Genomic DNA, 27,553 nt, shown 5'->3' on the forward strand with positions numbered 1-27,553 from the left:
TGAGAACTAGACAGACAGCGGGAAGCAGGTTTAAAAGGAAGGTCCGTTGTTGTTGTTCTTGTTGCTGTGGTGAGTTGATAGGCCTGTTGATTAGCTAATTAGTCAGTAAAAAGAAATTAAGGTCAAGCAGAGCAGCCATTGTGGAGCGGCCATTGTGTGAGTGGACAATGTTAGAGTGGGGAACTGAGGCTTTGGCTAAAGAGGCAGAGTAGGTGAGCGAAAGCTTCAGGGAGGTTCTCTTTCTTTCTTTCGCTGTTATTTGCAATTTTCTTTGTATGGAACAGTGGGAATGGCAGTCAGGGCAGAATTATGCTCCTCCTGTAGGATGTGGGAGATCAGGGAGATCTCCAGTGTCCCTGATGACTTCACCTGCAGGGAGTGCATCCAGCTGCAGCTCCTTACAGACCATGTTAGGGAGCTGGAGCTGCATTAGGATAGATAAGTCCCTGGGGTCAGATAGGATATACCCCAGGTTACTATGGGAAGCGAGGGAAGAGATTGCTGGAACGTTAATGATGACCTTGAGTCCTCCCTGGCCACAGGAGTGGCACCGGAGGATTGGAGGATAGCAAATATTGTTCCATTGTTCAAGAAAGATAAATGGGATAATCTTAGGAATTATAGACAAGTGAGTCTTATGTTAGTGGTGGGCAAACTATTGGAGAGGATTCTTAGGGACAGGATTTATGAGCATTTGGGGAAACTTAGTCTTACTAGGGATAGTCAACATGGCTTTGTGAAGGGCAGGTCGTGAAGGGACGAGCCTAATAGAGTTGTTTGAGGAAGTGATAAGACAAGTTGATGAAGGTGGTGCAGTGGATGTGGTATATATGGATTTTAGCAAGGCGTTTGACAAGGTTTCCCATGGTAGATTCATTCAGAAAGTCATGATGTATGGGATCTGTTCTGGGACCCCTGCTCTTTGTGGTTTTCATAAATGATTTGGATGAGGAATTGGAAGGATGAGTTGGGAAGTTTGCAGATGACACGAAGGATGGTGGTGTAGTAGATAGCGAAGAAGGTTGTCATAAGTTGCAACAGGATTTAGACAGGATGCAGAGCTGGGCAGAGAAATGGCAGATGGAGTTCAATCCAGATTAGTGTGAAGTGATACACTTTGGAAGAACGTACTTCTAAGGCAGAGTACATGGTTAATGGTAGGATTCTTAGCAGTGTGAAGGAACAGAGAGATCTTGGGGTCCAAGTACATAGATCCCTCAAACTTGCCTCACAAGTGGATAGGACAGTTAAGAAGACATATGGTGTGCTGGCCTTCATTAGCCGAGGGATTGAGTTCAAGAGCTGAGAAGTAATGCTGCAGCTCTATAAGACTCTAGTCAGACCACACTTGGAATAATGTGTTCAGTTCTGGTCACCACATTATCGGAAGGATGTGAACGCTTTGGAGAGGGTGCAGAGGAGATTTACAAGGATGCTATCTGGGTTGGAGAGCATGTCTTATGAGGAGAGGTTGAATGAGTTAGGGCTTTTCTCTATGGAGTGACGGAGGATGAGAGGAGACTTGATAGAGATATATAAGATTATGAGAGGCACAGACAGAGTGGACAGCCAGCATCTTTTCCCCAGGGTGACAATGGCCAATACAAGAGGTCACCCATTTAAGGTATGTGGAGAAAAGTTCAGGGGAGATGTCAGAGGTAGATTTTTTACACAGGGAGTGGTGAGTGCCTGGAATGCACTGCCAGGAGTGGTGGTAGGGGCCAATACGATAGGGTCACTTAAGAGACTTTTAGATAGGCACGTGGACAAAAGAAAAATAGAGCAATATGTGAGGTGGAGAGGGGGATAGATTGAATAGGGATAAGGTTTATATAGGTCGACACAACATGGTGGGCTGAAGGGCCCATACTGTGCTGTACTGTTCCATGTTCTATGTTCTATCTCAAATATAACATCAAAAGATATACAAGAAACTAATGGGATTAAAATAATAAACCTAATACAATTTCATAGCAAAAAATCAAGAGAAGCAAACGTTCAGGGCAGAGGTCAGAAATTATTCCTCGGACTATATTTCTTTTTCTCTCTCTCAACTTGCACTAGTGTTGTTATGTTTATTTTGTTGTTTACTTTTGTGCACGTGTAAGTTATGTATAATATATGTTAATTTAAGTTTATGTTAATTTATGTTTATAACATACTGTGCTGCTGCTGCAAAGCACTAATTTTTCATGGCATTTGTACCCTGCATATGCATGCTTATGACAATAAACTGGAACATTGAACTTCATTGAGGGGAATCAATAACTGGTCAATATACTTGCAGTGTTGTGGTGCCAGGTCACTGGGCATTGAAAAGATGGTATTCTGGAAGAAGGAAATGTAACTTATTTATGAACCTTCTTCATCCAAAGTTATCAATAACTTGTTCTTTTTTGAGGACATTGGACAATATGCTGAGTTAACAGCACAAAAATATAATTGCAAAAGATAACTGATTTCACTGCAAGGGAGCAAGTTCCTCCTCAAGAGATGTTTTGCCTCATCTTCAGTTTTTACTCATTGCATTAAAATAATACACAATAAATAAAATAATAATATGCCATCAATCACTCACAAACAAGGAAGGTCAAGGCCCAGGAAATATTCTTTCAATATATTAGTATATCCTGAAGATTTGAAAATCCCCAGCATAACAGAACATTTCCTAAAAGGCAACCTTCTCTATCAAGGTTCCTCAACTTTTACATATGTTGATAATTAGCAACAATAAGATTACAACTGTATTTATAATAAAAACACACACACACTTCATTTCCTCAGCTTGATCACTGTATGTAATTAAAGACTAAGATTAAAATGCAAAATGTAAATTAAATCAGTTTTATTGACTCAATTAAAATGGAGAACAGGCTCGACAGTTTTATCAATAAAACCACAGCTATTAATTCTGGATATAGAGGAAAAGAACTTCCATTTACATGACCTCCAGACATTCCCAAATGCTTCATATCAAGTGATTATATTTAAAGTGTTGTAATGTAGTAAAATGGCAGCAACTAATTTGCACGCAGCAATGTCCCACAAACAGCATTGAGATAAATGAACAATCTGTTATGTAGGATTGGTTGAAGGATGAAAGCTGATAAGGGCAGCTCACTGCTCATCTTTCAATAGTGCTGTTACTTCTTTTACATCCATTTAAGAGAGTAGACAGGGATTCACTTTTACACTTTATTTGAAAGATGGCACTTCCAATAACATTGTATTCCCTGAGTTATGTACAAAAGAGAAGAGAACTAAAACCCATGATTCTCTTGCTTAGTGACAAGGGTGCTCTTGGTGTGACAATGAGCCAAGGCTAACTCCAGAAGATGATCATTCAATTTGTCTTGCAACAGTTCCCTTCTGACCTAAGCAGTTGCCCAGGGTGTACAGCATATCTGAAATAAAGAGATTTACTACAGGTTTGGACAAATAAGTCACATTTCATGCACCTGGGCAGCACAGTGGTGCAGCTAGTAAAGCTGCTGCCTCACCACTGAAGTGACCCAGCTTCATTTCTGACCTCCAATATTGTCTTGGCAGAGTTTTCATGTTCTCCCCATGAGAGGATTGGTTTCCTCTGGATGCACTGGCTTCCTCCCACATTTCCAAAGGCACACTGGTCGGCAGGTTATTGGCCTCTGTAAATTGCCCTGGTGTGTAAGTGAATGGTAGAAGCCGGGGAGAATTGATGGGAACGAGGGGGGATTAAAATGGGATTAGCATAGGATTAGTGTAAATGGGTGGTTGATGGTCAGCATCCTTTGGTTAAATCGGAAGTCAGAAGGGGAGATCAATGAGTGAGAAAAGATTGGCAGAGGGGAACTTCTTAAAGAAAATCTGGGAAGGGTAGGAGCAACCTGGTCCTCCTAGCTACACAATCCATGTAATTTGCTTCTGAAACCTATCTATTCTCATCCCAATGGCTTGTTGTACTGAGTAGCAGGTGCCATTAGCAACTGCCTCCATCCAAACCAATCTGGTAACAGGGGACTCAGGGTTACACCTGTGTGCAATTTAATTTGCACCTAGTGCCTGTTTCAGTTTTGGGCCCTGTACATTTATCCTTCTACTTCATTAACGTATGAAACTGAAAAGTAGGCACAATTCTAGCTTGCCACAATGGATACTTGAGTAGAGCAGTTGGTCATTATCTTCGTGGGGAAAAGTTACTCTTGGCAAATGTCTGACCTAAGCATCAAGTTTAAAGAGCATTTTTAAATACCTTATTAAGCCTATACTGTATGATGTCATCAGCTCAGAGTTATACAGCACAAAAACAGGCCCCTTGTCCCACTGAGTCCAACTAACCATCAAGCACCCATTTACATCAATTCTAGGTGAATCCTGTTTCATTCTCCCCATGTCCCCAAGTTTCAATGCAGCTCGCAGGCTAAACTGTGAGCTTGTGCCATTGTAGAAATACCAAGAATAGTTTAGAAAATCTAAATAGCACAGTCTGCTTGATTTTTCCAGCAACTAATTTTATAATCGTCTCCAATCAATGAAACTCTGAAATTTAGTTCAATTCAAGTGGTGTATTTTACAGTTTCTTTTTCTATCAAACGCACAGCAGAGGTCTGAGAAACATATGGTGAAAATTGCAAAAAGTCAGAAATGACAACATGTGCGAGGTTCTGGAAACAGTCAGCTAATTTGCACTATTTTTATCTTGGGTTCATGATAGAATTTCCAACTGCAGGTAACAACATTTTCCCAGTTCATACCCAGTTCTTATTGCTTGTATGAATGCCACTTTTCACACCAGCAAGGTTTCTGCAATACATTTTTATTTGTATATTTCCCCTACACGAGTTACATACTAATCAGGTTTCACTGAGGCCAATTTATAACAACTTTAGCTTATTGAGAAGAATATGTTTGACCAAGCTCACTGATCTCCCCTAATTGTGTGCTAAATTATCACACCTGTCAACACTTAGTACAAACAAGACAAAGCACCCAGTAACTGAAGTGGAAACGAAGATGGTTCAAAATGGTTCAATTTCAGGGGTTACTGTATTGTGGAGGTATTATTATCAAACATAAATAGATGGTAGCTAATAATTTGAAGTTAGAAAAGAGTACCACTGAAGGAAAAGCCAAAGGGTATTTTGGATAAAAAAATGGTTAAAACATATCTTTGGCTTCTTTGTCAAATCCTCAGAATCCACAATTAAACTGAATGATATTCAATTTCTTTTTGTGGAGGAAGACATCTACAGGTAATCAATTAAAGATAGGCAGCATTAGGGTTGAAATCTGCTGCACTACCTTCAGTCAAGCTTCAAAAGTAATCAACCAAAATGATATTGTTTTAACGTTGTAGTTCATTCAGTTCGAATCTCTTTCAAAAGTAATGCATTTCCTTAACAGAATTGAAGACTAATATTCTAAATCTGGCAAAGATGGGAGAGAACTGCAATCTAGCCATTTCAATAGCATTCCAACACAACATTACAGACTCTTTATTTTCATATGCTTTGCAATTGGATAGTCTGTTTCCACTGTAATGGAACTCAAATATCATGTAACAAACTATTGCAGAGATCACAAAAATGTCCTGACTTTGAAATCAATCTATCACTGATTGTTGGATTTGATTCAATCACATCAGCATTTTTACCATATCTAATTATGTAAAATAATCCAATCACCTGCAAGTTTCAGTTCCAATTTCCATTATACATTTATCCTCAATCCTACTGTAAAGTTCTGTACATTACACTTTATATGATGTGTTACAAGGACTATGGGCTTGACAAAGATCAAATATAAATCCTCAGGAGTCATGTGAAATGAGGTTTAGACAATTTGAATGTTCTGACCACAGTACACATAAAGGAATTCACCTGTGGCAGAAACCTCAAACTACAAACACGGATTTCAAATCTCCAGCAAAGTTAGAGATGGTGGGCAACCACCTGTAGCCATTTCGAATTGAATGGACAAACACTGAAAGGTGGTTGATTTGGGATTAATTGGCACCTTTAAATGAGCTGGGTTGAAACTTGTTCAAATTAGGAATGAAGACTGTGGAAATTTATTAAACTCAGACTTTTTTTCTTTCATTGTGGTTGAGAAAGGCTAGTGTTCAACAAAAAATGCAATTATTGAGCTTTGTAAGTGAATATGATTGAGAAATAACACAAGCACTCTGCTTGGACCCAATTCTACCTTCTTATCTTCATAAGTAAGACATCACAATGCATGCAAAAAATGCAATTGTTTGCTGATTGAATTTAATGGCGTGAAAGTCTCCTCCATAACCCCGGTAGATATAATTTCAAAAGCACAGGAGTTAATCCCTATGTCGTGGCCTTTGAAAATCTCTCACCATCACACAGAACTATCATTATTACACTGTTGTCTTGTGTGCAAAAATAATGGTCATGTTTCCTACATTACAAAAAGTCTACACTTGAATAGGGCATCCCGGTATCATAGCAGTTAGTGCCACTGCCCCGCACCTCCTATGGCCTGGGTTTGATCCTGAACCTGGGTGCTGCCTGTGTGGAGTCAGCGTGTTCTCCTTGTGACTGGGTGCATTTCTGCTGGGACTCTTGTTTCCTCCCATTCCCAAACATATGCTGCTAGGTTAACTGTAACTCACCCCTTGGTATAGGAAAGTGGCAAAAAGTATCAAAGGAGAGTTGGCGGGCAGGGCAACAGAGAAATAATATGAGAGGGAATGGGACAGATGAGATTACTCAGCATGGACTTGATGAGCCAAATAGCCTCCTTTTGCGTCCTAATATGTCCGTAAAGGTACTTATTAGCTGTCCTGCACTTTGCATGCCCTGAAAGGGATGAGAAATGCACAATGCAGGTGTCTCTCTTTTTCACTTTTATACACAGGTACCTTTTGTTTAATCTATACAGTAAAACCACTTCAGCAATTTTCATGCTGCGAGTTCTCACAAGCTGCTATGAAGGAACAGATAATTTGTTCCTTTCACATATGTAAGTTTCATAATAAATATTGTCCATGATACTGGTTAAGCTCTGCAGGTATTCATCCTACATCACTGCTTGGTATGGCAACTGCTCTGCCCAAGACCTCAAGAAACTCTGGAGAGTTGTGGACACAGCTCAGCACACGGAAACCAGCCTCCCCTCCATGGACTCTGTCTACATGTTTTGCTGCCTCAGTAAAGCAGGTAAAATGATCAAAGACCCCACCACCATGGACATTCTCTCTTCTCCCCACTCTCATCGGGCAGTAGATACAAAAGCCTGAAAGCACGTACCGCCAGGTTCAAGGACAGCTTCTATCCCGCTGTTATATGATTATTGAGTGGGACTTTTGTACGATAAGATGGACTCTTGACCTCATAATCTACCTTGTCATGGCCTTGCACCTTATTGTCTGCCTGTATTGCACTTTCTTTATAACTGTAACACTATATTCTGCATTCTGTTATTGCTTTTCCATTGTACTCCTGGGCATCAACATCTTGTAGGATCTATCCTGTGCCCAACACATTGATGAAATTATGAAGAAGGCATGCCAGCAGCTCTACTTTGTTAGGAGTTTGAGGAGATTTGGTATGTCACCAAAGACCCTTACAAAATTCTATGGATTTACGGTGGAGAGCATTCTGACTGGTTGCATCACAGCCTGGTATGCAGACTCCAATGCACAGGATCACAAGAGGCTGCACAGGGTTATAGACTCAACCAGCTCCATCACGGGCACAACCCTCCCCACCATCGAGGACATCTTCAAGATGTGGTGCCTCAAGAACGCGACATCCATCACTAAAGACCCTCACCATCCTGGACATGCCCTCTTCTCATTACTACCATCGGGGAGGAGGTACAGGAGCCTGAAGACCCACACTCAATGATTCAGGAACAGCTTCTTCCCCTCCACCATCAGATTTCTGAATGGTCCATGAACCCATGAACACTACCTTGTTATTCCTTTCTTATTGCACGATTTATTTATTTTTGTAATGTCTAGTAATTTTATGTCCTTCCACTGTACAGCTGCCTCAAAACAACAAATTTTATGTCATATAAATCAGTGATAATAAATCTGATTCTGATATGATGAAATGACCTGTATGAATGGCATGCAAAACAAAGTTTTTCACTGTATTTCAGTACATGTGACAATAATAAACCAATTATCAATTTACCAGTCGTAGAAACATACAGCACAGAAGGAGGCCATTCAGACCATCATATCCACGTCAGCCAAAAATAGAGCTCTTTGTGTTACTCCCGCTTTCCGGCTCTCAGTCCATAGTCTTGTAATTTGTTGCTCTCAAGTGCTTTTAAATCCAGTTAGGATTTCTGCCTCCACTATAGTACAAACCAATTCTCAGCAAATGGAAAGTTACACAAGAAAATATATTAATTTTGAAAGCTTTGCCATTTCTAATCAGCAAGTAAAATGTCCTAAGGTACCAACAAATGGGGTTGAAGACTCAAGAATTCAGTATCATCAACAACAAATCACTGACATCCTACTCAAGATCTTTATAATATAGACTATGATTCTTTCAATGCTGACAGGTTCAGCATAATACACTGACAGAGGGTTATAGCTGGTAAGGTTTGCTTAAAGTTACAAAATTATATTTGCTTGATAAATACTGATAATCTTGGATAATTATATTTGCAAAAGCTTTGGTTGCAATATGACATCTTTTCAAGTAGCAAAAATGCAATACATGTACAAATCTCAAAGCCATTTAGCTGAACTTAGCCATTGAATATTTCTATACTCTAAATTATCACCTTCCACAACACTTTTCAGTGTTTTTCTTTTAATATAATTCAATTGATGCTTTGTTGGTTTTGTAAGAACATGAGTAAGGCCTCACCTTTCACAATTAATTCTGCATAATTTGACACTCCTGAGCCTCCTTCTGATCGAATCACACATCTGTATTTACTTGTAGTCTTCTGAGATGTATCTGCCACACTGACAGTGGCAGAAAAGCGCCTATGGTTAACCACCCTGGTAACCATCAAAGCTGTATCCTTTCCATTCCATTGCTGTGAAAAAAAAGTAGTAAAAATCTTTAATTGTAGGCCTGCTATCAAATACCAGCTGAAACAGTACTGAATAACTCTGTTTCTGTATTATGGATAATTTGCCTGCATGCTCACTTACTTTGAGCTTTGTTTGACAGAGTAACAACAAGGTTTGCACCAAAGAAATTCACCCTGTTAGGTTTGGGTCAGTTTTTTTGCCAAAACTATCAAAAAGTAATCCTACCCTCTTCCCATTGACCTGTGGCTTTCACTGTTTCAAATATGAGTTCAGTCTTTCCTGTTCACTCTTCCAAAGTGTGTCACCTCATATGTATACATGTTAAATTGTATCTGGCAGCCATCTGCCTATTTTTCTTTATTTCTGAATGCCTATTTTTTCTTGAGTTATGGTGTCTAAGTATTTTCCTCAAACCAGTATTAGATTACTGGCTAAACATTGTGCAGTCTATCTCTCATCAAATCTTAAAATATGTGTAAGCCAGGCTATTCTATTAAGTGCCATTGTCGATCATCTCTGTACAGTTGTTTGCAGCATAAATAAAATTGTAGATTTTGTCCATGATCAGTTGGAAGATCAAAGATTCAAGTGTATAAAAATCTCATTACAAAATCTGTTTAAGGGCGTTATTATCAAGAACAAAGCTTCCTTATCCATGAAAAGCAGAGAAATTCCGATTTTGATTAGATTTTGCATATGACCTATTGGTTATGTGAAGGATATTGGGTTTCATAGGTGCCAGAGACAGTTTTCAGTTCTCCATCATTGATTTTATATGACATTACTGTTTGGATAGACTTTATCTCTTTAGTCACACAAGTTAACTGTGAGTTTTGTTGGAAAGGATACACTGGAGAGGGTAGAGTGAAATATTTCCTGATATAGCAATCCAAATAATAACTCACTGCAATGAACCATTTTCACTTTTGTTGAAATAAGCTGTGACAAAGTTTATGGAACATGACTCTTTCGCTTGAGTGAACTATTATTCTGTAAATCCACAGCAATTACAAACAAGTTTAGTAATGTCCCCTGTACCTCAGCTGAGAAGGCAATGCATTGTGTCAGCTTACAAATTTGTAAAGCACATCATAGGAAATATGGGAAATGTTTGATTCCAATGTAATTTTCTTGAATTAAAGGCACAGTTAGAAATAAATGTGCATCATCTGATAGCCATTATAGAGATGTTGTTGCAAAATAACTTATGAAAGAAATTAAAGATGTACGGGTAGGTTAACATGGGTTAAAAATGGGTGGCACAGACTCGTCGCAACAGAAGGGCCTGTTATGGTGCTGTATCAATAAAGATTTTTTTAAATTTTTGAATATTCCGAGATGCTTAATGTTTTGAAGGGATAAGCAAAATGAAAAAGGATGAAGGACAGCCCTGATAATAAATAAAGGCAGTTGTGGGAATCACAGAGAGACGAGAGACTGCAGATGCTGGGATCTGGAGCAACAAACAATCTGCTGGAAGAACTCAGCGGGTCAGGCAGCAGCTGTGGGGGGGGAGAAGAATTGTCAACGTTTCGGGTTGAAACCCTGCATCAGGACGAAGGGCGGAGAGGGAAGACAGCCAGTATAAAAAGGGGAGGGGGAGTAGTGGGACAGGAAATATGGGTCTGAGGGTGATTGGTGGAGCAAGGAGGGGGGTGAAGGATGGCGGGCAGATTGAGCCAGGTAGAGAGGGGGAGGGGTTGAGTTGGGAGACAGAGGGAGGTGGCTGATAGATGGAGGCAGACACAAAAAGGGGCAGATGGAGCCAGGTGGGGGGGGAAGGGAGGATAAAGGTGGAGACAACTAAAGAGGGTATAAGCAGCTGCATAAAGGCTACCACTGATAGAATCTGGTATGTCAGGAAGGTGATAATGGGGCCATTGGTGAAGGGCAGATGGAACCAGAACAAAAGAGTGGGGTGGGTGGGGTGGGTGGGGAGCCAGTGGGTGAAATGTGTGGGTCGTAGGTATTTGGAGCCAGGTGGAGGACAGGGATGTAAATGTGTGACGGGGGCAGCGGGCTGGAGGGGGTGGGGGTGTGGGAAAGAGGACAAAAATGGGAGGACCGGAGAAGGATTGAGGATTGCAAGGAGAGAGAAAGAGAGAGATGGAGTGGGGTGGGGGGGGGGGTGTGGGGAGAGGGGGTGGAAACACCAGAGGTGGGAATTATCTGAAATTGGAAAATTCAGTGTTCAAACCATCGTGTTAGAGACTACCCAGGCGGAATATGGGACGTTGTTCCTCTAGCTTGTGTTAGGCCTCACCCTGACAGTGGAAGGGCTGAGGATGGACAGTCAGTGTGGGAATGGGGAGGGGATTTGAAATGGCAAGCAACTGGGAGCTCTGGATGGCCACTGTGGACAGAGCGCAGGTACTCTGCCAATCAGTCGCCTAGTCCATGCTTGGTCTCACCGATGCAAAGGAGGTCATATTGGGAGCACTGAATGCAGCAGACGAGGTTGGAGGACGTGCACCTGGAAGAGTTGTTTGTGTCCTTGGATGGCGGTGAGGGAGGAGGTGTAAGAACAGGTCTTTCATCTCCTGCGATTGCAGGGGAAAATGCCAGGGTTCAGCGAAGGGTGGGTCTTTCCCCAGGCATGGCTAACAAGGGAAGTTAAAGGTACTAGAGCAAAGAAAATGTCTGCAATATTGCTAAAAAGAGCTGTAAGTTTGAGAGTTGGGAACATTTCATATTTCAGAACAGAGGGCAAGTCAATTGGTTAGAAAAAATTTGGGTAATGAATATAAAAGGAATCCAGCAAGAAACATATAAACAGGCCATTAAAGTTTCCATTGACATGTAAAAATGAAAAGAATAGCAAAATTAAAGTGATTCTCTCATGGACAACAGGAGAAATCATAATGGAAAATAAGGAAATAGCAGAGAAACTAAACAAATATTTTTGTGTTTGATTTCATACAAGACTCAGAAGGACTCTTGAAATAACATCTAGAGTGAATGAGAAGCTGAAAGAAATTAGGTGAGTAAAAAATGTGGACACCATTTTCAGAATATTGCAGGCTTACTAAAAGGTCAAGGGCATGGTAGATTGAATGTAAAATGGAGAAATATCATCTACTCTGATTACAAAAACAAGTCAATTTTGGTTGTGCATGGAGGTAGGGATGATACCTTTCTAGCTCTGGTGTCCAAAATGCAGGATCATAGACTCAAAGAAGGGTGTAGGCCACTCAGGATGGAGGGGAGAAAAAAAATCTTTTAGCTTGAGAGCAGTGAATTTTTGGTATATACCATACTAAGAGATCCCAGAGGCTCAGTCACTGGGTTTATTCCACACTGAGAATGATAGATTTTCAGATGTTGCAGGAATAATTACATCTGGGTTTACTGCACCAAAGTGGTGCTGAGGTAAAATATCAACAATGATCTTACTGAATAGGAGAGAAGACATGAAGGTCAAAAGGGTGCTTCTAATTCTTATGTGGTAGCGTTCAAGGGTGACCTTATACAGGTTTATAAAATCATGAAGGGCATAGATAAGTGAAGGGTCACAGTCTTTTACCCAGAGAGGGGAAAGTTTTAAAGGGGACCTTGGGGCAGGTTTTTCACCCCAGAGGGTTGTGGATATATAGGACAAGCTGCCAGAGGAAGTGATAGACGAGTTCACGGATGGAAAGGTTTCGAGGGATATGGGCCAAATGCAGACAAATGGCACTAACTCAAGAATGCACCTTGGTCGCCTGGATGAGTTGCGCCAACTGACTCTATTACTCTATTCCAGTCATCAGTAGCAATGAATACTAAGACTTCAGGGTTGCCGGACTGGCAGAGCTTCCAGACTATTGGATGATATTCCCATTACCCCTCCAACATGCTTTTAATTCACTTCTTTCGAGATGTTAGACAGTAATGCAATAAATTTTCCTGTGAACCCAATAAGTTTAAAAGGAGAGCAGGAAAGAGGATACAGTGTGTTCACATGCTAGATACTGGGTGGGAAAGGAACCTAATGCACAAAGATATAACCAAAAAGATAGAATTACAGGTAGGATATTAGAATGGGTGGAGCATTGGCTGGTTGGCAGAAAGCAAAGGGTGGGAATAAAGGGATCCTGTTCTGGTTGGTTATCGGTTACTAGTGGTGTTTCACAGGGGTCGGTGTTGGGGCCGCTTCCTTTTACTTTGTACATTAATGATTTGGATGATGGAATAAATGGTTTTGTGGCTAAGTTTGCAGACGACACCAAGATAGGTGGAGGAGTAGGGAATATTGAAGAAACAGGAAGGTTGCAGAGGGACTTAGATAGTTTAGGAGAATGGGCAACGAAACGGCAGATGAGATTCAACGTTGAGAAATGTGCCGTTGTACACTTTGGAAAAAGAAATAAACCGGCAGATTATTATCTAGATGGGGAGAAAATTCAAAGTACAGAAGTACAAAGGGACTTGGGGGGTACTTGTGCAGGATACCCTAAAGGTTAACTACTAGGTCAGATTGGCGGTAAAGAAAGCTAATGCTATGTTGGCATTCATTTCGGGAGGTATAGTGTATAAAAGTAGGGAAGTGTTGATGAGGCTCTATGGAGCACTGGTGAGGCCTCATTTGGAATATTGTGTGCAGTTTTGGGCCCCATATCTTAGGAAGGATGTGCTGATGTTGGAGAGGGTTCAGAAGCGATTTACGAGGATGACTCCCAGAATGAAAGGGCTTACTTATGATGAGCGTTTGTCGGCTCTTGGACTGTACTCACTAGAGTACAGAGGAATGAGAGGGGACCTAGTAGAAACATTTAGAATGTTGAAAGGACTGGACAGAGTAGATGTGGTTAAGCTGTTTCCCTTGGTGGGTGAGTCCAGGACTAGAGGGCACAATCTTAGAATTAGAGGGTACTGGTTTAAAACAGAAATGAGGAGAAATTTCTTTAGCCAGAGGGTAGTGAAATTATGGAATTATTTGCCACATACAGCTGTGGAGGCCCAATCATTGGGGGCACTTAAGGAGAAGATAGACGGGTATCTAATTAGTCAAGGTACCAAGGGATATGGGGATAAGGCTGGAAACTGGGGCTAGATAGGAATAGTTTTAGTTTAGCTCATGGAGTAGACTCAATGGGCTGAATGGCCTACTTCTGCTCTTTTGTCTTGTGATCTTGTGATATTGTTGACAATTTACTACAATTCACATGATTTAATTATCAACTGAAAGATATATCTGGAAAACATACTTCATCATTGTTTCCCAACAATTAACTTCATATTACATAGATATAATTTATATGCCAAGAAGTCTGTAAAATAAGGCCATTAGTCAATACTTAGCCACAAGTCAACATATATACTGTATGTATATGATGCCATTTGATACATTTTCTAAGTTATAGCTGCCTATTATCCATTACTGTGTGTTTTAAATGATAAAATCGCCATCAATATTTATGAAATAGGACATTTTTAATAAAATGATATTGATTTAAACAATAGGATTGATGCTAAATTCTATTTTCTCTTTCATAATTACTTCTATTGGTCACTGCAATAAATATTCTATTCAGAAAAAGTAATTGCTCATGCCTTTTATTTAAAAGAGTTTTATTGTTCTTTCCACAGCTATGTTTTCCTTTATTGCCTTCAATTTTAGATTATTACAAATTGAAAAGATTAAAAAGCATTTCAGATAACATCAAAAATAGTAACAAAAATCAACAGGATGGTAATACAAACACAAAATTTATTCCCCAAACTATCATTGCATTTATACTGTAACAATAATAAAGTGGCCTTGTTTCACTTTAACGCAGCATATTTGATCAAACAAAATTTTGGCACTCAGCCATGTAGGGATGTATTAGGCCACATGCCCAAAAGCTTGCTCAATGGTTGATTTTAAAGAGTCTCTTAAAATCTGAGAAAGAAGAGCATGTTTGAGGCAATAATTCCAGAGTTCAGAGGCTGAGGAGCTAAAAACATGGTTGCCATCTGTAGAGACTTAAAGAAGGTGATGTTCAAGAATTGGAAAGGTACCTAAATCTCAGTGGGACTTTAGTGCTGGGAGGACCTTGGAGACAAGGAGAGATAAGGCCATTGAGCAATCTGGAACCAGTGACTGAGCACAGGAAGAGACACTTTGGGTATTGTGTCCAGTAGAATGAGATTTAGTAGAAGAGATGTTCTTACTTCATTCTACACTGCTCAGATCTAATGAGCCATATGTTTAGTTCTGGTGGGAAGTTGAAATTACGTAGCATCAATGTTGAACGTAGCATTAATGCACCTCAGGACAAGAGGAAATCCAAAGGGAGGAGGAAATATGGCACTAAATCAGGGCATGATTAAATAATCTTTTCAGAAGAATATTTGAGAAGAATTCAATTGTATAATATTGATTTTTTTTGCTGTTATGCAATTGAATATTGATTTTTCTCCCAGTAGAGACCAACATTGGACATTCCCAGACAGATAAGTCTTTCCAATACAAAGTCAGAGTGGGAACCTTGGCAGCTAAATCCCTCAATCATTCTCCCCCCACCCTTCGGCACTGTACCAACTCCCAACGTCCTCTCATGTTGATGGAGACACGAGGTGCTGCAGATTCTGGAAGCTGGAGCAACAAATAATCTACCTCAGTGGATTTTTGTCCCCTTCCTTGTTCCTTAGAATCAGTACTCACACTTTTCACCCACTGGCTCCGCCCCCCCCCCCCCATTTGGTTCTGCTTCCATCTGTCTTTCACTTCTCCCCAAATAGTTCCCATTATCACCTTCCTTACTTAACAGATACCAGCACTGACAGCCTTGTGTTCCCACTTATTACCCTCCTAGCTGTCTCCACCTTCACCCAACCCCCACCTGGTCCCATTTCCCTCTTCTTTTTTTTTAATCTGCCCCCATCTATCATTATCCTGCCTCTCCCTACTCCACCCTGCCCCTCCCCTGCCTGGCTTGATCTGCCCATCATCCTTCACTCCTCTTCAGTCCACCAATCACCTACTGGCCCCTGCCCCACCACTCCCCTTCTCTTCTTTATACTGGTTATCTCCCCTTTCCATTCTCAGTCTTGATACAGGGTTTTGACCCAGAATGTCAACAATTCCTTTCCTCCCACAGATGCTGCTCGACCCCTTTAGTTCCTGTGGCAGATTGTTGCTCCTCTAAACTTGGTGCCCAGACACCCCCCTCCACAAACACACCCTCACTACAATCCACTGATGGTCCCAGATCTCCTTCTCCAACACCTCCACTTCTGCTCTGTCACTTACTTTAGTGCTCCCATTGATCCTTGTCTGCAATTCTGAGCCTTCCTGCATGGTCTACGATGAATAATCAGCTGGAACCTCTTTCCCTGACTCAACGTGCCAGCTGGATTCCTTCGCCCTGCTCCTGAATCTAACACAAGGCATCAACCTGACAATTATTTCACAGCCTCCTCTACTCTCTCCCCAACCGCAGCCCAGGCCCTGAACATGCTAACAGAAACCAGACACAGCAGCACCCCACTACCACCAACCCTTTATGAACCTGGCTTTGATCTCACTTCCTGGGCTGCAATTCCTTCTCAGTAAAAATGTGCAATTTGTGCAATGTCTGTCTGTTGTGTCCAGGGCCTTGGTACAATCTATCTTTACAACAGGGAAATTTATGCTGGAAATGGTCACTAATGTCCCACTGCATTGCCCACTTCCAGGCCAAAATGTATAATTCTGATCTGGGGGAAGAGGAGCTCTCACCAATTCACTGTGGAATTACAGTCAAATATATGTTTTGATTAACCACTATTATACAAATATAGCCACCAAACAACAATAATTTTAAAGATGAATGAGGTTATTAATCTTCTCAACAATTCAACTGGACAAAGGCATTAGAGATTCAAAGATATTCATAGGGTGTGCCAAAATTATCACACTGGTCTTGAAAATCTCTCAAAGCAAGCCATCAACAAACCATAGAACAATAAGGCACAATACAGGCCTTTCGGCCCACCGAGGAGCCTCAACAGTAACCATATGAGGATAATTGCAAAGTTAAATGTTGAATAAAACTGAGTGAAACTCCTACCATTTTAAAATGATGTCAGGGCAGAATCTAATTGTGGATTAGGAGGCCTTTGTGCTGGTGTGAAGCTATCTCATGAAACACCTATATCACTGATGTAGAGTTAATAGGCACACTAACCCAATGCTTCACTGACACACCTGAACCTACTATTCAGTGTGACCTTTACAAATATATAGAAAAGCTTCCAAAGTACTCTATTTGCCATGCAGTTGCAATTGTTAAGGGTTTATTCTTGAAAGGATATGTCATGTTTTGTTCAAAGTACCTAATTAGCAGCTCTGGTATATACTTAACATTATATCTTTTTTGAAAGGCAATCAAAGATAATGACCCAACCCAGTATGCATTTGTAGCAGCTGCTACTGCAATGTGAAAGCAAGACACTATTCGGTGGGCTGCAGAACAAAAACTGATTTATTTTCCCGCCTTGCGCGGGCCTTTTAAGAGGAACGGTTCCCGCCCACCGAAAATGGAAATGACGTATGCGCTACGTCATCAAACTTTTGCCACACGCGGGTTCTCCCCGTCGCTCAGGGAAGACGAAGGCCCAACGCCATCTTGGGCCTCGCCGCTCCGACGACGCATGACCCGACCGCTGAGCCAGTTCGCTTGCTCGGACGGTGAGTCGCTACAAAAGATTCCCCCCCCCCACCCCCCCAAACCGGCGATACGGTCCCCAAGGTTCGCGGGCTGTGCTAGCCGTTGCTTAGGAGGTCGGCCTCTGTGTTGCAGTGTTGGGACCTCGACCGGTTGTTGTAGATCTAAATGGGCCGGTTTGAGGCGGTCCGTCGTGAAGACCTCGTCCTTGCCCCCAATGTCCAAAATAAAGGTGGACCCATTATTCCTGATGACCTGGAACGGCCCCTCGTATGGTCATTGCAACGGTGCCTGGGGTGTGCCCCCGCGAACAAAAATGAACTTACGGTCTCGTAGTTCCTTGGGCTCACAGAATGGGGCTTGACCATGCCGCGAAGTGGGAATCGGTGCCAACCTGCCGAGCCTCTCGCGCAGTCTTTCCAGGACTGCCATGGGTTGTTCCTCTTGGTCCCGAATGGCGGGTATGAAATCCCCTGGGACGACCAGGGGCACACCGTACATGAGTTCAGCTGACGAAGCCTGGAGATCTTCCTTAGGGGCAGTGCGTATGCTGAGCAGGACCCAAGGCAGTTCATCGACCCAGTTAGGACCTTTCAGACGGGCCATCAGGGCTGATTTCAGATGGTGGTGGAAACGTTCCATCAACCCGTTTGATTGAGGGTGGTAGGCCATGGTGGTGTGCAGCTGCGTCCCTAGCATGTTTGCTAATGCAGACCAGAGGCTGGAGGTAAACTGGGTGCCCCTGTCTGAGGTGATGTGGGCCGGAACACCATAATGTGAGATCCAAGTTCTGAGCAGCGCCCGGGCGCGGGTATCAGTTGTGATGACGGATAGAGGGGTTGCCTCTGGCCACCTTGTGAATCGGTCCACGATGGTAAGGAGATGCCAGGCTCCTCTTGAAACTGGCAGAGAACCAATGAGGTCGACGTGGATGTGGTCGAATCTTCTACGGGTGGGCTCGAACTGCTGTGGCGGGACCTTGCTGTGTCGTTGGATTTTGAATGTCTGGCAGTGCGGACAAGTCCTGGCCCACTCACTGACCTGTTTGCGCAGGCCATACCAGACGAACTTGCTGGCGACCAGTCGTACAGTTGATCTGACGGACGGGTGCGCCAACCCGTGCACTGAGTCGATAACGCGTTTCCGCCAGGCTGCAGGAACAATAGGGCGGGGTTGACCTGTTGCAATGTCGCAAAGGAGGGTCTACTGACCTGGACTGACTAAGAAATCATGGAGCTGCAGGCCCGAGACTGCGGTTCTGTAGCTGGGCAGCTCGTCGTTGGCTTGCTGTGCGTCAGCCAGGGCCGTGTAGTCAACACCTAGGGACAGGCTGTGGATGGTCGGTCTGGAAAGCGCGTCAGCAATGACATTGTCCTTTCCAGAGAAATGTTGGATATCCGTTGTGAATGCGGAAATGTAGGACAAATGTTGCTGCTGACAAGCTGACCAGGAATCGGAGACCTTGGAGAAAGCGAAGGACAAAGGTTTATGGTCAGTGAAAGCGGTGGAAGGCCTGCTTTCTAAAATGTACCGGAATTGCCGGACTGCCAGGTACAGCGCTAGAAGTTCCCGATCAAAAGCGCTGTATTTCAGTTTGGGTGGTCTAAGGTGCCTGCTGAAAAATGCCAAGGGTTGCCAACGGCCTTCGATTAGTTGTTCCAGTACCCCACCAACCGCAGTGTTGGATGTGTCCTCCATGAGGGTGGTTGGGACGTCTGTCCTAGGGTGTACCAGCATCGCGGTGTCTGCCAGGGCCTCCTTGGGCTTAACGAAGGCAGCCGCGGCCTTGTCGTTCCAGGCGATGTCCTTGCCCTTGCCAGACATCAGCGAGAACAAAGGGCGCATGATACGGGCTGCTGCAGGGATGAACCGATGGTAAAAGTTGACCATCCTCAGGAATTCCTGCAGACCTTTGACCATGTTGGAACGGGCAAAATGGCGGATAGCGTCTACCTTGGCGGGTAGGGGTGTTGCTTCTTCGCTGGTGATGCTGTGGCCAAGGAAATCGATAGAGTCGAGTCCGAATTGGCACTTGGCCAGGTTGATAGTGAGGCCGAAATCACGGAGACGGGAGTACAGTTGGCGGAGGTGGGAAAGGTGTTCTTGGCGGTCATGGCTGGCGATTAGTATGTCATCTAAGTAAATGAACACAAAGTCCAGGTCTCGGCCTACCGCGTCCATCAGCCGCTGGAAAGTCTGCATGGCGTTCTTAAGGTCGAACGGCATTCGAAGGAATTCGAAGAGGATGAATGGAGTGATAGGTGCAGTTTTGGGGACGTCGTCAGGGTGGACCAGGATTTGGTGGTATGCCGGGATGAGGTCCACCTTGGAGAAGATGTGGGGCCCCGTGTAGGTTCGCCGTGAAGTCCTGGATATGAGGGATGGGGTAGCGGTCTGGGGTGGTGGCGTCATTCAGCCTGCGGTAGTCGCCACAGGGCCTCCATCCGCCAGTGGCTTTGGGGACCACGTGCAGGGGGGAGGCCCAGGGGCTGTCTGCACTGCGAACGATCCCCAGCTCCTCCATGTGGCGGAACTCTTCCTTTGCCAGACGGAGATTGTCTGGAGGTAGTCGTCGTGCTCGGGCATGAAGGGGTGGCCCTGTGGTAATGATGTGGTTCTGCACCCCGTGTTTGGGCATCGAATTTGTAAACTGAGGTGCTAAAACCGATGGGAACTCAGCTAGGAGCTTGGTGAACTCGTTGCCAGACAGGGAAACTGAGTCCAGGCGCAAGGCTGGTAAGCTGGCTTCTCCCAGCGGGTAGGTTTGGAAAGTTCTGGAGCGCACTAGCCGCTTCCCTTGCAGGTCAACTAACAGGCTATGGGTCTGAAGGAAATCGGCTCCCAGGAGTGGCCGGGCGACGGCGGCAAGGGTAAAGTTCCAGGTAAAACGGCTGTCGCCAAATTGTAATTGAACTGTACGGGTACCGAAAGTTCGTATCGTTGTGCCGTTTGCGGCATTGAGTACAGGACCCTGTTGCCTGTTATGAGTGTTGGGGCCGGTCGGGGGCAAAATACTGAACTCTGCTCCAGTATCGATGAGGAAACGACGCCTGGACTGCTTGTCCCGAACGAATAGGAGGCTGTGTTGACGGCCAGCCATCGTAGTCATCAGCGGCGGCTGGCCCTGATGTTTCCCTGAAACTTGCAGGGTGGGCGGCATCGACGGGCCTCCGCGCCCCACTGCTGATGGTAGAAACACAGCTGGTCGCCAGTATCGTCGTCTGTGTTTCTGGGGTGTGGTCGCTCGGTTGCTGGGATTGGTTTAGGTAGGTTTTGGGCTCACGGCCTGGCGATTTGGCCAATGGATGACCCGCTCTCGCATTTGGCCTTCCACAGGACATCTGCCTGGGCAGCTACCTCACGTGGGTTGCTGAAATCGGCGTCAGCCAACAGCAGGTGAATGTCATCGGGTAGTTGTTCGAGGAAGACCTGTTCGAACATTAGGCAAGGCCTGTGTCCCTCAGCCAAGACCAGCATCTCGTTCATTAGGGCCGATGGGGATCTGTCCCCCAGGCCGTCGAGATGAAGCAGGCGGGTGGCGCGCTCGCAACAGGAGAGGCCGAAGGTCCGAATAAGAAGGTCTTTGAAAGCTGGGTACTTATCCTCCGGAGGAGGAGAATGGATAAAGTCTCCGACCTGGGCGGCTGTCTCCTGGTCCAGAGAGCTGACCACGTGGTAGTACTTTGTGGAGTCGGAGGTGATCTGCCGAAGTTAGAATTGTGCTTCAGCCTGGTCGAACCAGACGCTGGGCCAAAGCGTCCAAAAGGTGGGCAGCTTGAGTGTCACTGCGTTGGCTGCTGCGTTGTCGTTCATTGAGCGGGTCCAAAATCCATTTGGACTGTCGGAGTCACCAACGTAGTGGCTGCTACCGCGATGTGAAAGCAGGACACTAGTTGGTGGGCTGCAGAACAAAAACTGATTTATTTTCCCGCCTTGCGCGGGCCTTTTAAGAGGAATGGTTCCTGCCCACCGAAAACAGAAATGACATATGCGCTACGTCATCAAACTTTTCCCACGCATGGGTTCTCCCTGTCACTCGGGGAAGACAAAGGCCCAACGCCATCTTGAGCCTCACTGCTCCGACGACACACGACCCGACTGCTGAGCCGGTTCACTTGCTCGGACGGTGAGTGGCTACACGTTTATAATAAATGTAGGTAAAATCCTTTGCATTTCAGAAAATAAGCATGGATTCTACTAACCTGGCAAGAATGGTAGCAATGACCCAAGGCACTATTTAATTGTCATAACTGGAGGTATTTAAAAACTAGAAAGGATATTGACCAAATCTTGAATTTTTGGAACAGAAGCCAAGTGTGTGAAGGTATCTTAAAATTACAAAACTCACTGTTTAGAGTATCTGAAGGGTTCACTACCTTAAAAGTACCTGTAATTCTATCAGACCTGAATATGTCTTTGAATTATTCTGTCAGATCACACCAACTGCTAACATTCAAAATCAGGTTAAATATTCAAACTTTTTCAACAAGCTTGTCGGTTTTGATCAATCGCAAATTTCCATTGCTGAGGACTTAAATTAGAGGTTTAACAAAGACATAGATTGGGTTTATGAATCCATGCTCATGGCAAGGAAACCTTTATGCTTTTAGTAAGGCACTTGACAAGGTCCTGCTTGGTAAACAGGTCCAGAATGTTAAGGCATATGGGATCCAAGGTAAGCTGGCTAATTGGATCCATTTTGGCTTGATGACTGGAGGCAGCGGGTAGGATATATCAAGAAATGTGAAAAGAAATCCTGAAATTTCAGGATTTTCTGGTTGGAAGTCTGTGACCAGTGGTATACTGCAGGAATTAGTGCTGGGACCCTTGTTATCTGTGATATGTACCAATGATTGGAGGTGAATGTTGGAGGACTGCTTAATAAGTTTGTGGATGTCATGTACGTTGGTGGTATTGTGGATAATGAGGGAAGTTATCTAAGGCTACAGCAGGATATAAGATCAGATGGAAAGTTGGGAGGAACATTGGCAGATGATATTTAATCCCAACAAGTGTGAGGTGAAGCATTTTGGGAAGGTAAATAGGGTTAGGACATATTCAGTAGGGCGCTAAGGAATGTTAATGAACAGATGGACCATAAGGTTCAAGTTCATACTTCGCTGAAAGTGACAACGCAGGTTGATAGGGTAGTGAAGAATGCATATGGCATCCAAATGCATATGTACCAGGGCACAGAATATAAAAATTGGGACAGTATATTGCAACTTTACAAAACACTGGTTAGACAGCACTTGGAGTACTGAGTGCAGTTCTGGTTGCCACATTATAGGAAGGACCTGATTCTGCTGCAGAGAATGCAGAGAAGATTCACCAGGATGATGCTTGGATTGGAGGACTTTTGTTACGGGGAGTGATTGGATTGGCTGGACTTGTTCTATGTGGAGTGAAGGAGACTGAGGGGTGATCTGATAGAAGTCTATAAAAAAAATTATAAGAGGTATGAATATGGTAGTCAGAATCTTTTTCCCATGGTAGGAGTATCAAAAACAAAATGGCATAGGCTTAAAGTGAAAGGAAGGCATTATAAAGGGGATTTGAACAGAACACAGTCTTTTACATGGAGAATGGTTGATATGTGGCACGTTAGTGTAGTGATTAGCGTAACACTATTACAGCGCCAGCGACACCGGTTCAATTCCGGCCGCTGTCTGCAAGGAGTTTGGACGTTCTCCCTGTGTCTGCGTGGGTTTCCTCCGGGCGCTCCGGTTTCCTCCCACATTCCAAAGACATATGGGTTAGGAAGTTGTCATGCTATGTTGGCGCTGGAAGCGTGGCGACACTTGCGGATCCCCCCAGAATACTCTACGCAAAAAGTACATTTCACTGTGTGTTTCGATGTACATGTGACTAATAAAGAAATCTTATCTTATGCCAGAAGAGGTGGTGTGGAGCCAGATCATCACTGTGCTTAAGAGATGCTGAGACAGGCATTTAAATAGACAAGGAATTTAGAAGGAGACATGTGACTGCAGATGCTTGAATTAGGAGCGAAAAACAAACTGCTGGAGGAATTTGTTGCTCAGGCAGCATCTGTGGGGGGAATGGACATTTAATGTTCTGGGTCGAGACCCTTCATCTGGACAGAGATCTAATGTGGGCAAGTTGGCTTTAATGTAGATGGGCAAAGGGTCAGCATGGATGTGGTGGGCTGAAGGGCTGTATAATTCCATGCTACCATTCATACTATAGAGGTATTAAAGGTGCAATGCCTACAATTTGTTCATAAAGTTCCAACCATTTGATTTGTGTGCAAGGCCAATTGTGTTCATTTGCAAAACCAAAGCCCAACCTGGAAGCATCATGTCAGATGGCACTAACGTATGGTCACCAGCTCAGCTGGGGTATTATTTCACCTAAAGAAAGTGATGTAAAAAAATCTTGATCCATGAATTTATGTGTAGAACGGAGGTTGACTTGTTGAGCTAGGTACTGACCAGAGAGGTGAAGTATTTCTTCATGGAATTGTGTGAGCTAATTTCCCTTCAGAACAGAGGTAAGGTGAAATATTTACAAAAATCAAGTTAAATTTGATAAAAGTAGTGACAGGCTCACTTTAAATTTATTATTTAAGAGAAAAAGCTAAGAACAATTCTCTTGGTGGGTCCACTATAGGGAGGATTCATGAAAGTCTCTAATAAGCCTTTGAAGAGAAGGAGAGCTTTATTACACTAACAGGAACATTTGTCAAATTGGTTCTTCAGGGGAAAACCTTCAGAAAGCTGTAAACACTGGAAAAAATAGCTTTTTTGACATGAAGATCTAATGGCACTCTTTACCAAACTATATCCTTTTGAAGCTCAGAGAGGTTGTGACATTAACAGAGCAAAGGAAAAGGGGCACAATGAACCATCATTATTACATTCTCCTGCCTAGGTTTTGGGACAATCCTACAATTTAAACACCTAATGGTTAAAAGAAAAATGGAGAAGACGAAGTACAAACCTGCAACCATAACTTGTCGTGCTGGGACCACTTCCCACCGGCGATGCATTGAAATGTGGCATTTTGTCCTGCATTCACTTCCACATTCTGAAGACGGAGAAAATGAGGAGCCTTCCCTGCAGAACAATTCCCAAAGTAATAAGGTTAATCATCTGGTACTCAAGCTTCACTGTTAATTTATTGGCTGAAAATCTTTGCTGGGAATTTCTCCCGAGAGATGAACAGGAACCCCTGTTACTGTGGCTGTAGTGGGCGATAATAAGAAACTTTCTCAAAGACGAGAATAAATGATTGGAAAACATCAAACCAGTAACACAGTAAAATCCATGAACTTTAAATCTGTGCTACACAAATTTTGGTCACTACACATTCACTCTATTGCACAAGCTACTGCATAGGTTCCCCTGCAATGGCAGAGGCTTGCCTATATTACTGTTCCAATGAGATTCCATTCAAGTGTATGCCATTGTGCCAAGCTGGTGGTAGTCAAATGATGGATGCCCATTATATGCATTTGAAAAAGTCAGGGTTTCTCTAAATACTTGTAATTGATTTCTTATAGCACTGTAAAAAAGAATTACTTGCACTGAAAATAAACTTTTACAAATATGGAGATCTGCTTCACTTCTTTTTCCAACAAAAAACTGGGCTGTTAAGGGAAATTATTGAGGAGTGAGGAAGACGTCAGTGTAGTGGAAGTGCATTTAAAAGATAAAGTAAAATGCAGAACCGTTTCTCAAAAGTTTAAAAATTCACAAATGATTTACATAGAAATAAATACATAAATAATGCTTTATATTGCACTGCAATACCATTGTTTGTTGTATTAATATGATAATGTCAGTGTTCATGCATTCAAAATAATTTCATAATATCTGGATATAGTAAAAACATACTAACATACTTTGTCCATTTCAAATGAATAAAAATGTTTAAAGATAATTCAAGGAGTTTCAGAATTTAGACCTAATACATTTCCAAACCAGGATGGTGAGTGACTTAGAGGGGAACTTGCAGTTAGTGGTGTTAGCTTGTGTCTAATGTCCTTGGTGTTATACTGCTTATAGAGGTTGTGGGTTTTGGGAGGGTCTGTCGGAGTAGCTGTGGTGAGTGAATCTAGTACATTTTGCAGATGGTACACAATGCAGACACTGTGCACTGGTGGTCGGGGATATTTAAGGTGGTGGATAGGGCGACAATCAAGCAGGCTGCTTCATCCTAGATTGTGTTGTGCTTCTTGAAAGTCATTAGAACAGCTCTCAGTAACCAGATAAAAACACTATTTCATAGTTTAGAAATGATCCAGACAACAGGATTTCTCTTGGCAACTTGTTTCTTACACAGAGCAGATGCAGAGGAGCTGAACAACCATCATATTATTACAAAACAAAACTTGTCATGTTCTATTATCCTTTCCATGGTAATATTTACATTAAAACATAGTCATCACTAAGGGCTTAGAGTTGCTGCCAAGGTATCACAATTCTGTAAATAGCTTGGATTTGAAGGAACAATCTACTTCCCTCAGTCTCACACAATCTCTTTTGTTCTGTGCCTTTGAAATCTTAGTTTCTTTTTGAAGGTTCACTTTCATATTCTCTCCATATCAAGGATGTTTCTTTAATTCTCTGAGATCCCCTGCACCCACCAGATCCGTTCCTCTTGCACATGCTGTGCCTCTGAGTTCACTGTTCTGATTCCAAGCCTTCATCCTGTGCATTTTGAGCTAGTTCTACAGCACAGAGATGCTCTCATCCTTTCCATTGCAATCCTTTATTTCTCTTTTTGTCTTTTTTTAAAGATCTGGACATCGTTAGCAAGGCAAGTAATTATTGCCTATCCCTAACTGGTCTTGAGAAGGTGGCAGTGAGCTACTTTCTTGAACTGCTGTAAGCCTTTCTGATGAAGCTACTCTCATGGTGCTGTTGGGTAACCCCAGCATTGATGAAGGATTAGCAATATATTTCTTAGTCAGGATGGCATGTGACTTGGAGAGGAACCTGCAATTATTGATGTTCTCATTTGCTGCTTCTTGGTGGTAAGGGCCATTGGTTTTGGGAGGTGCTGTTGGAGGAACTTGGGCAAGTGAGCCCAGTGATTTTTGAAGATTATACAAAATGCCGTCACTGTGTGCTTATGGTGAAGGGAATGAATACTTAAAGTGGTGGATGGGGTGCAAATCAAGCAAGCTGCTTTGTCCTAGATTGTGTTGTGCTTCTTGAGAGTTGTTGGAACAGCACTCATCCATGTGAATGGAAAGTATTTCATCACACTCTTGACACATGCTTTATAGATAGTGGAAAAGTGCAGGGGTGGGTGGGTGAGGTGGCAGATCATTCGCACTACGATATCCAAGCTCTGACCTGCTTTTGCATCCATAGTAGTTATGAGGTTGGTCAAGTTGAATTTTTGGCCAATGGTAACCCGTCAGGATGTTGATAGTGGGAGACTCAGTGATGGTAATGCCATTGAATATCAAGTGTATGTGGTTGGAAGAAGATGTTCAATGTCTGGTATTTTTGTGGAGTGAATGTTACTTGTCACATATCTTTCAGCCCATGCCTGAATGTCGTCTAGGTCTTGTTGCATTTTGACATGCTTCACTTGCTCAAAGGTGAGAATGGAATTCAACCTTACACAATCATTAGTGAATGTCCCCACTTCTGACCTTATGATGGAATGAACGTCACTGATGAAGCAGCTGAAAATGGTTGGGTCAAGGTCACTGCCCTGAGGAACTCATGCAGTGATGTCCTTGGGCTGGGATGATTGACTGCAGGAACTAGGATGGAGCACACGCCCCTGTATCTATCAATGGTGCTGAGGTGGAGATGGTTTAGAGCTTCGATTTCCCAGGTGTAAACATCACCAAGAGTTTGCCCTGGTCCAACCACATAGATGCTATAGTCAAGAAAGCATGCTAGCACCTCTACTTCCTCAGAAGGCTAAGGAAATTCGGCATATC

General features: G+C 43.1%; 1 protein-coding gene across 6 annotated transcripts in view; it reads right to left on the minus strand.

Moving 5' to 3' along the window:
* Nucleotides 1–27,553, minus strand: part of LOC127578729 (receptor-type tyrosine-protein phosphatase T) — a 935,885-nt gene that overhangs the window by 512,009 nt on the left and 396,323 nt on the right. For all 6 annotated transcript variants that reach the window (XM_052031104.1, XM_052031103.1, XM_052031108.1 and 3 more), the window contains 2 exons: nucleotides 24,589–24,704; nucleotides 8,841–9,015 (listed from right to left, as the gene is read on the minus strand). In XM_052031104.1, coding sequence (XP_051887064.1) covers nucleotides 8,841–9,015; nucleotides 24,589–24,704 — 291 coding nt within the window. The remainder of the gene's footprint in view (nucleotides 1–8,840; nucleotides 9,016–24,588; nucleotides 24,705–27,553) is intronic.

Source organism: Pristis pectinata, chromosome 16, assembly GCF_009764475.1.
Source record: "Pristis pectinata isolate sPriPec2 chromosome 16, sPriPec2.1.pri, whole genome shotgun sequence".
Lineage (NCBI taxonomy): Eukaryota > Metazoa > Chordata > Chondrichthyes > Rhinopristiformes > Pristidae > Pristis > Pristis pectinata.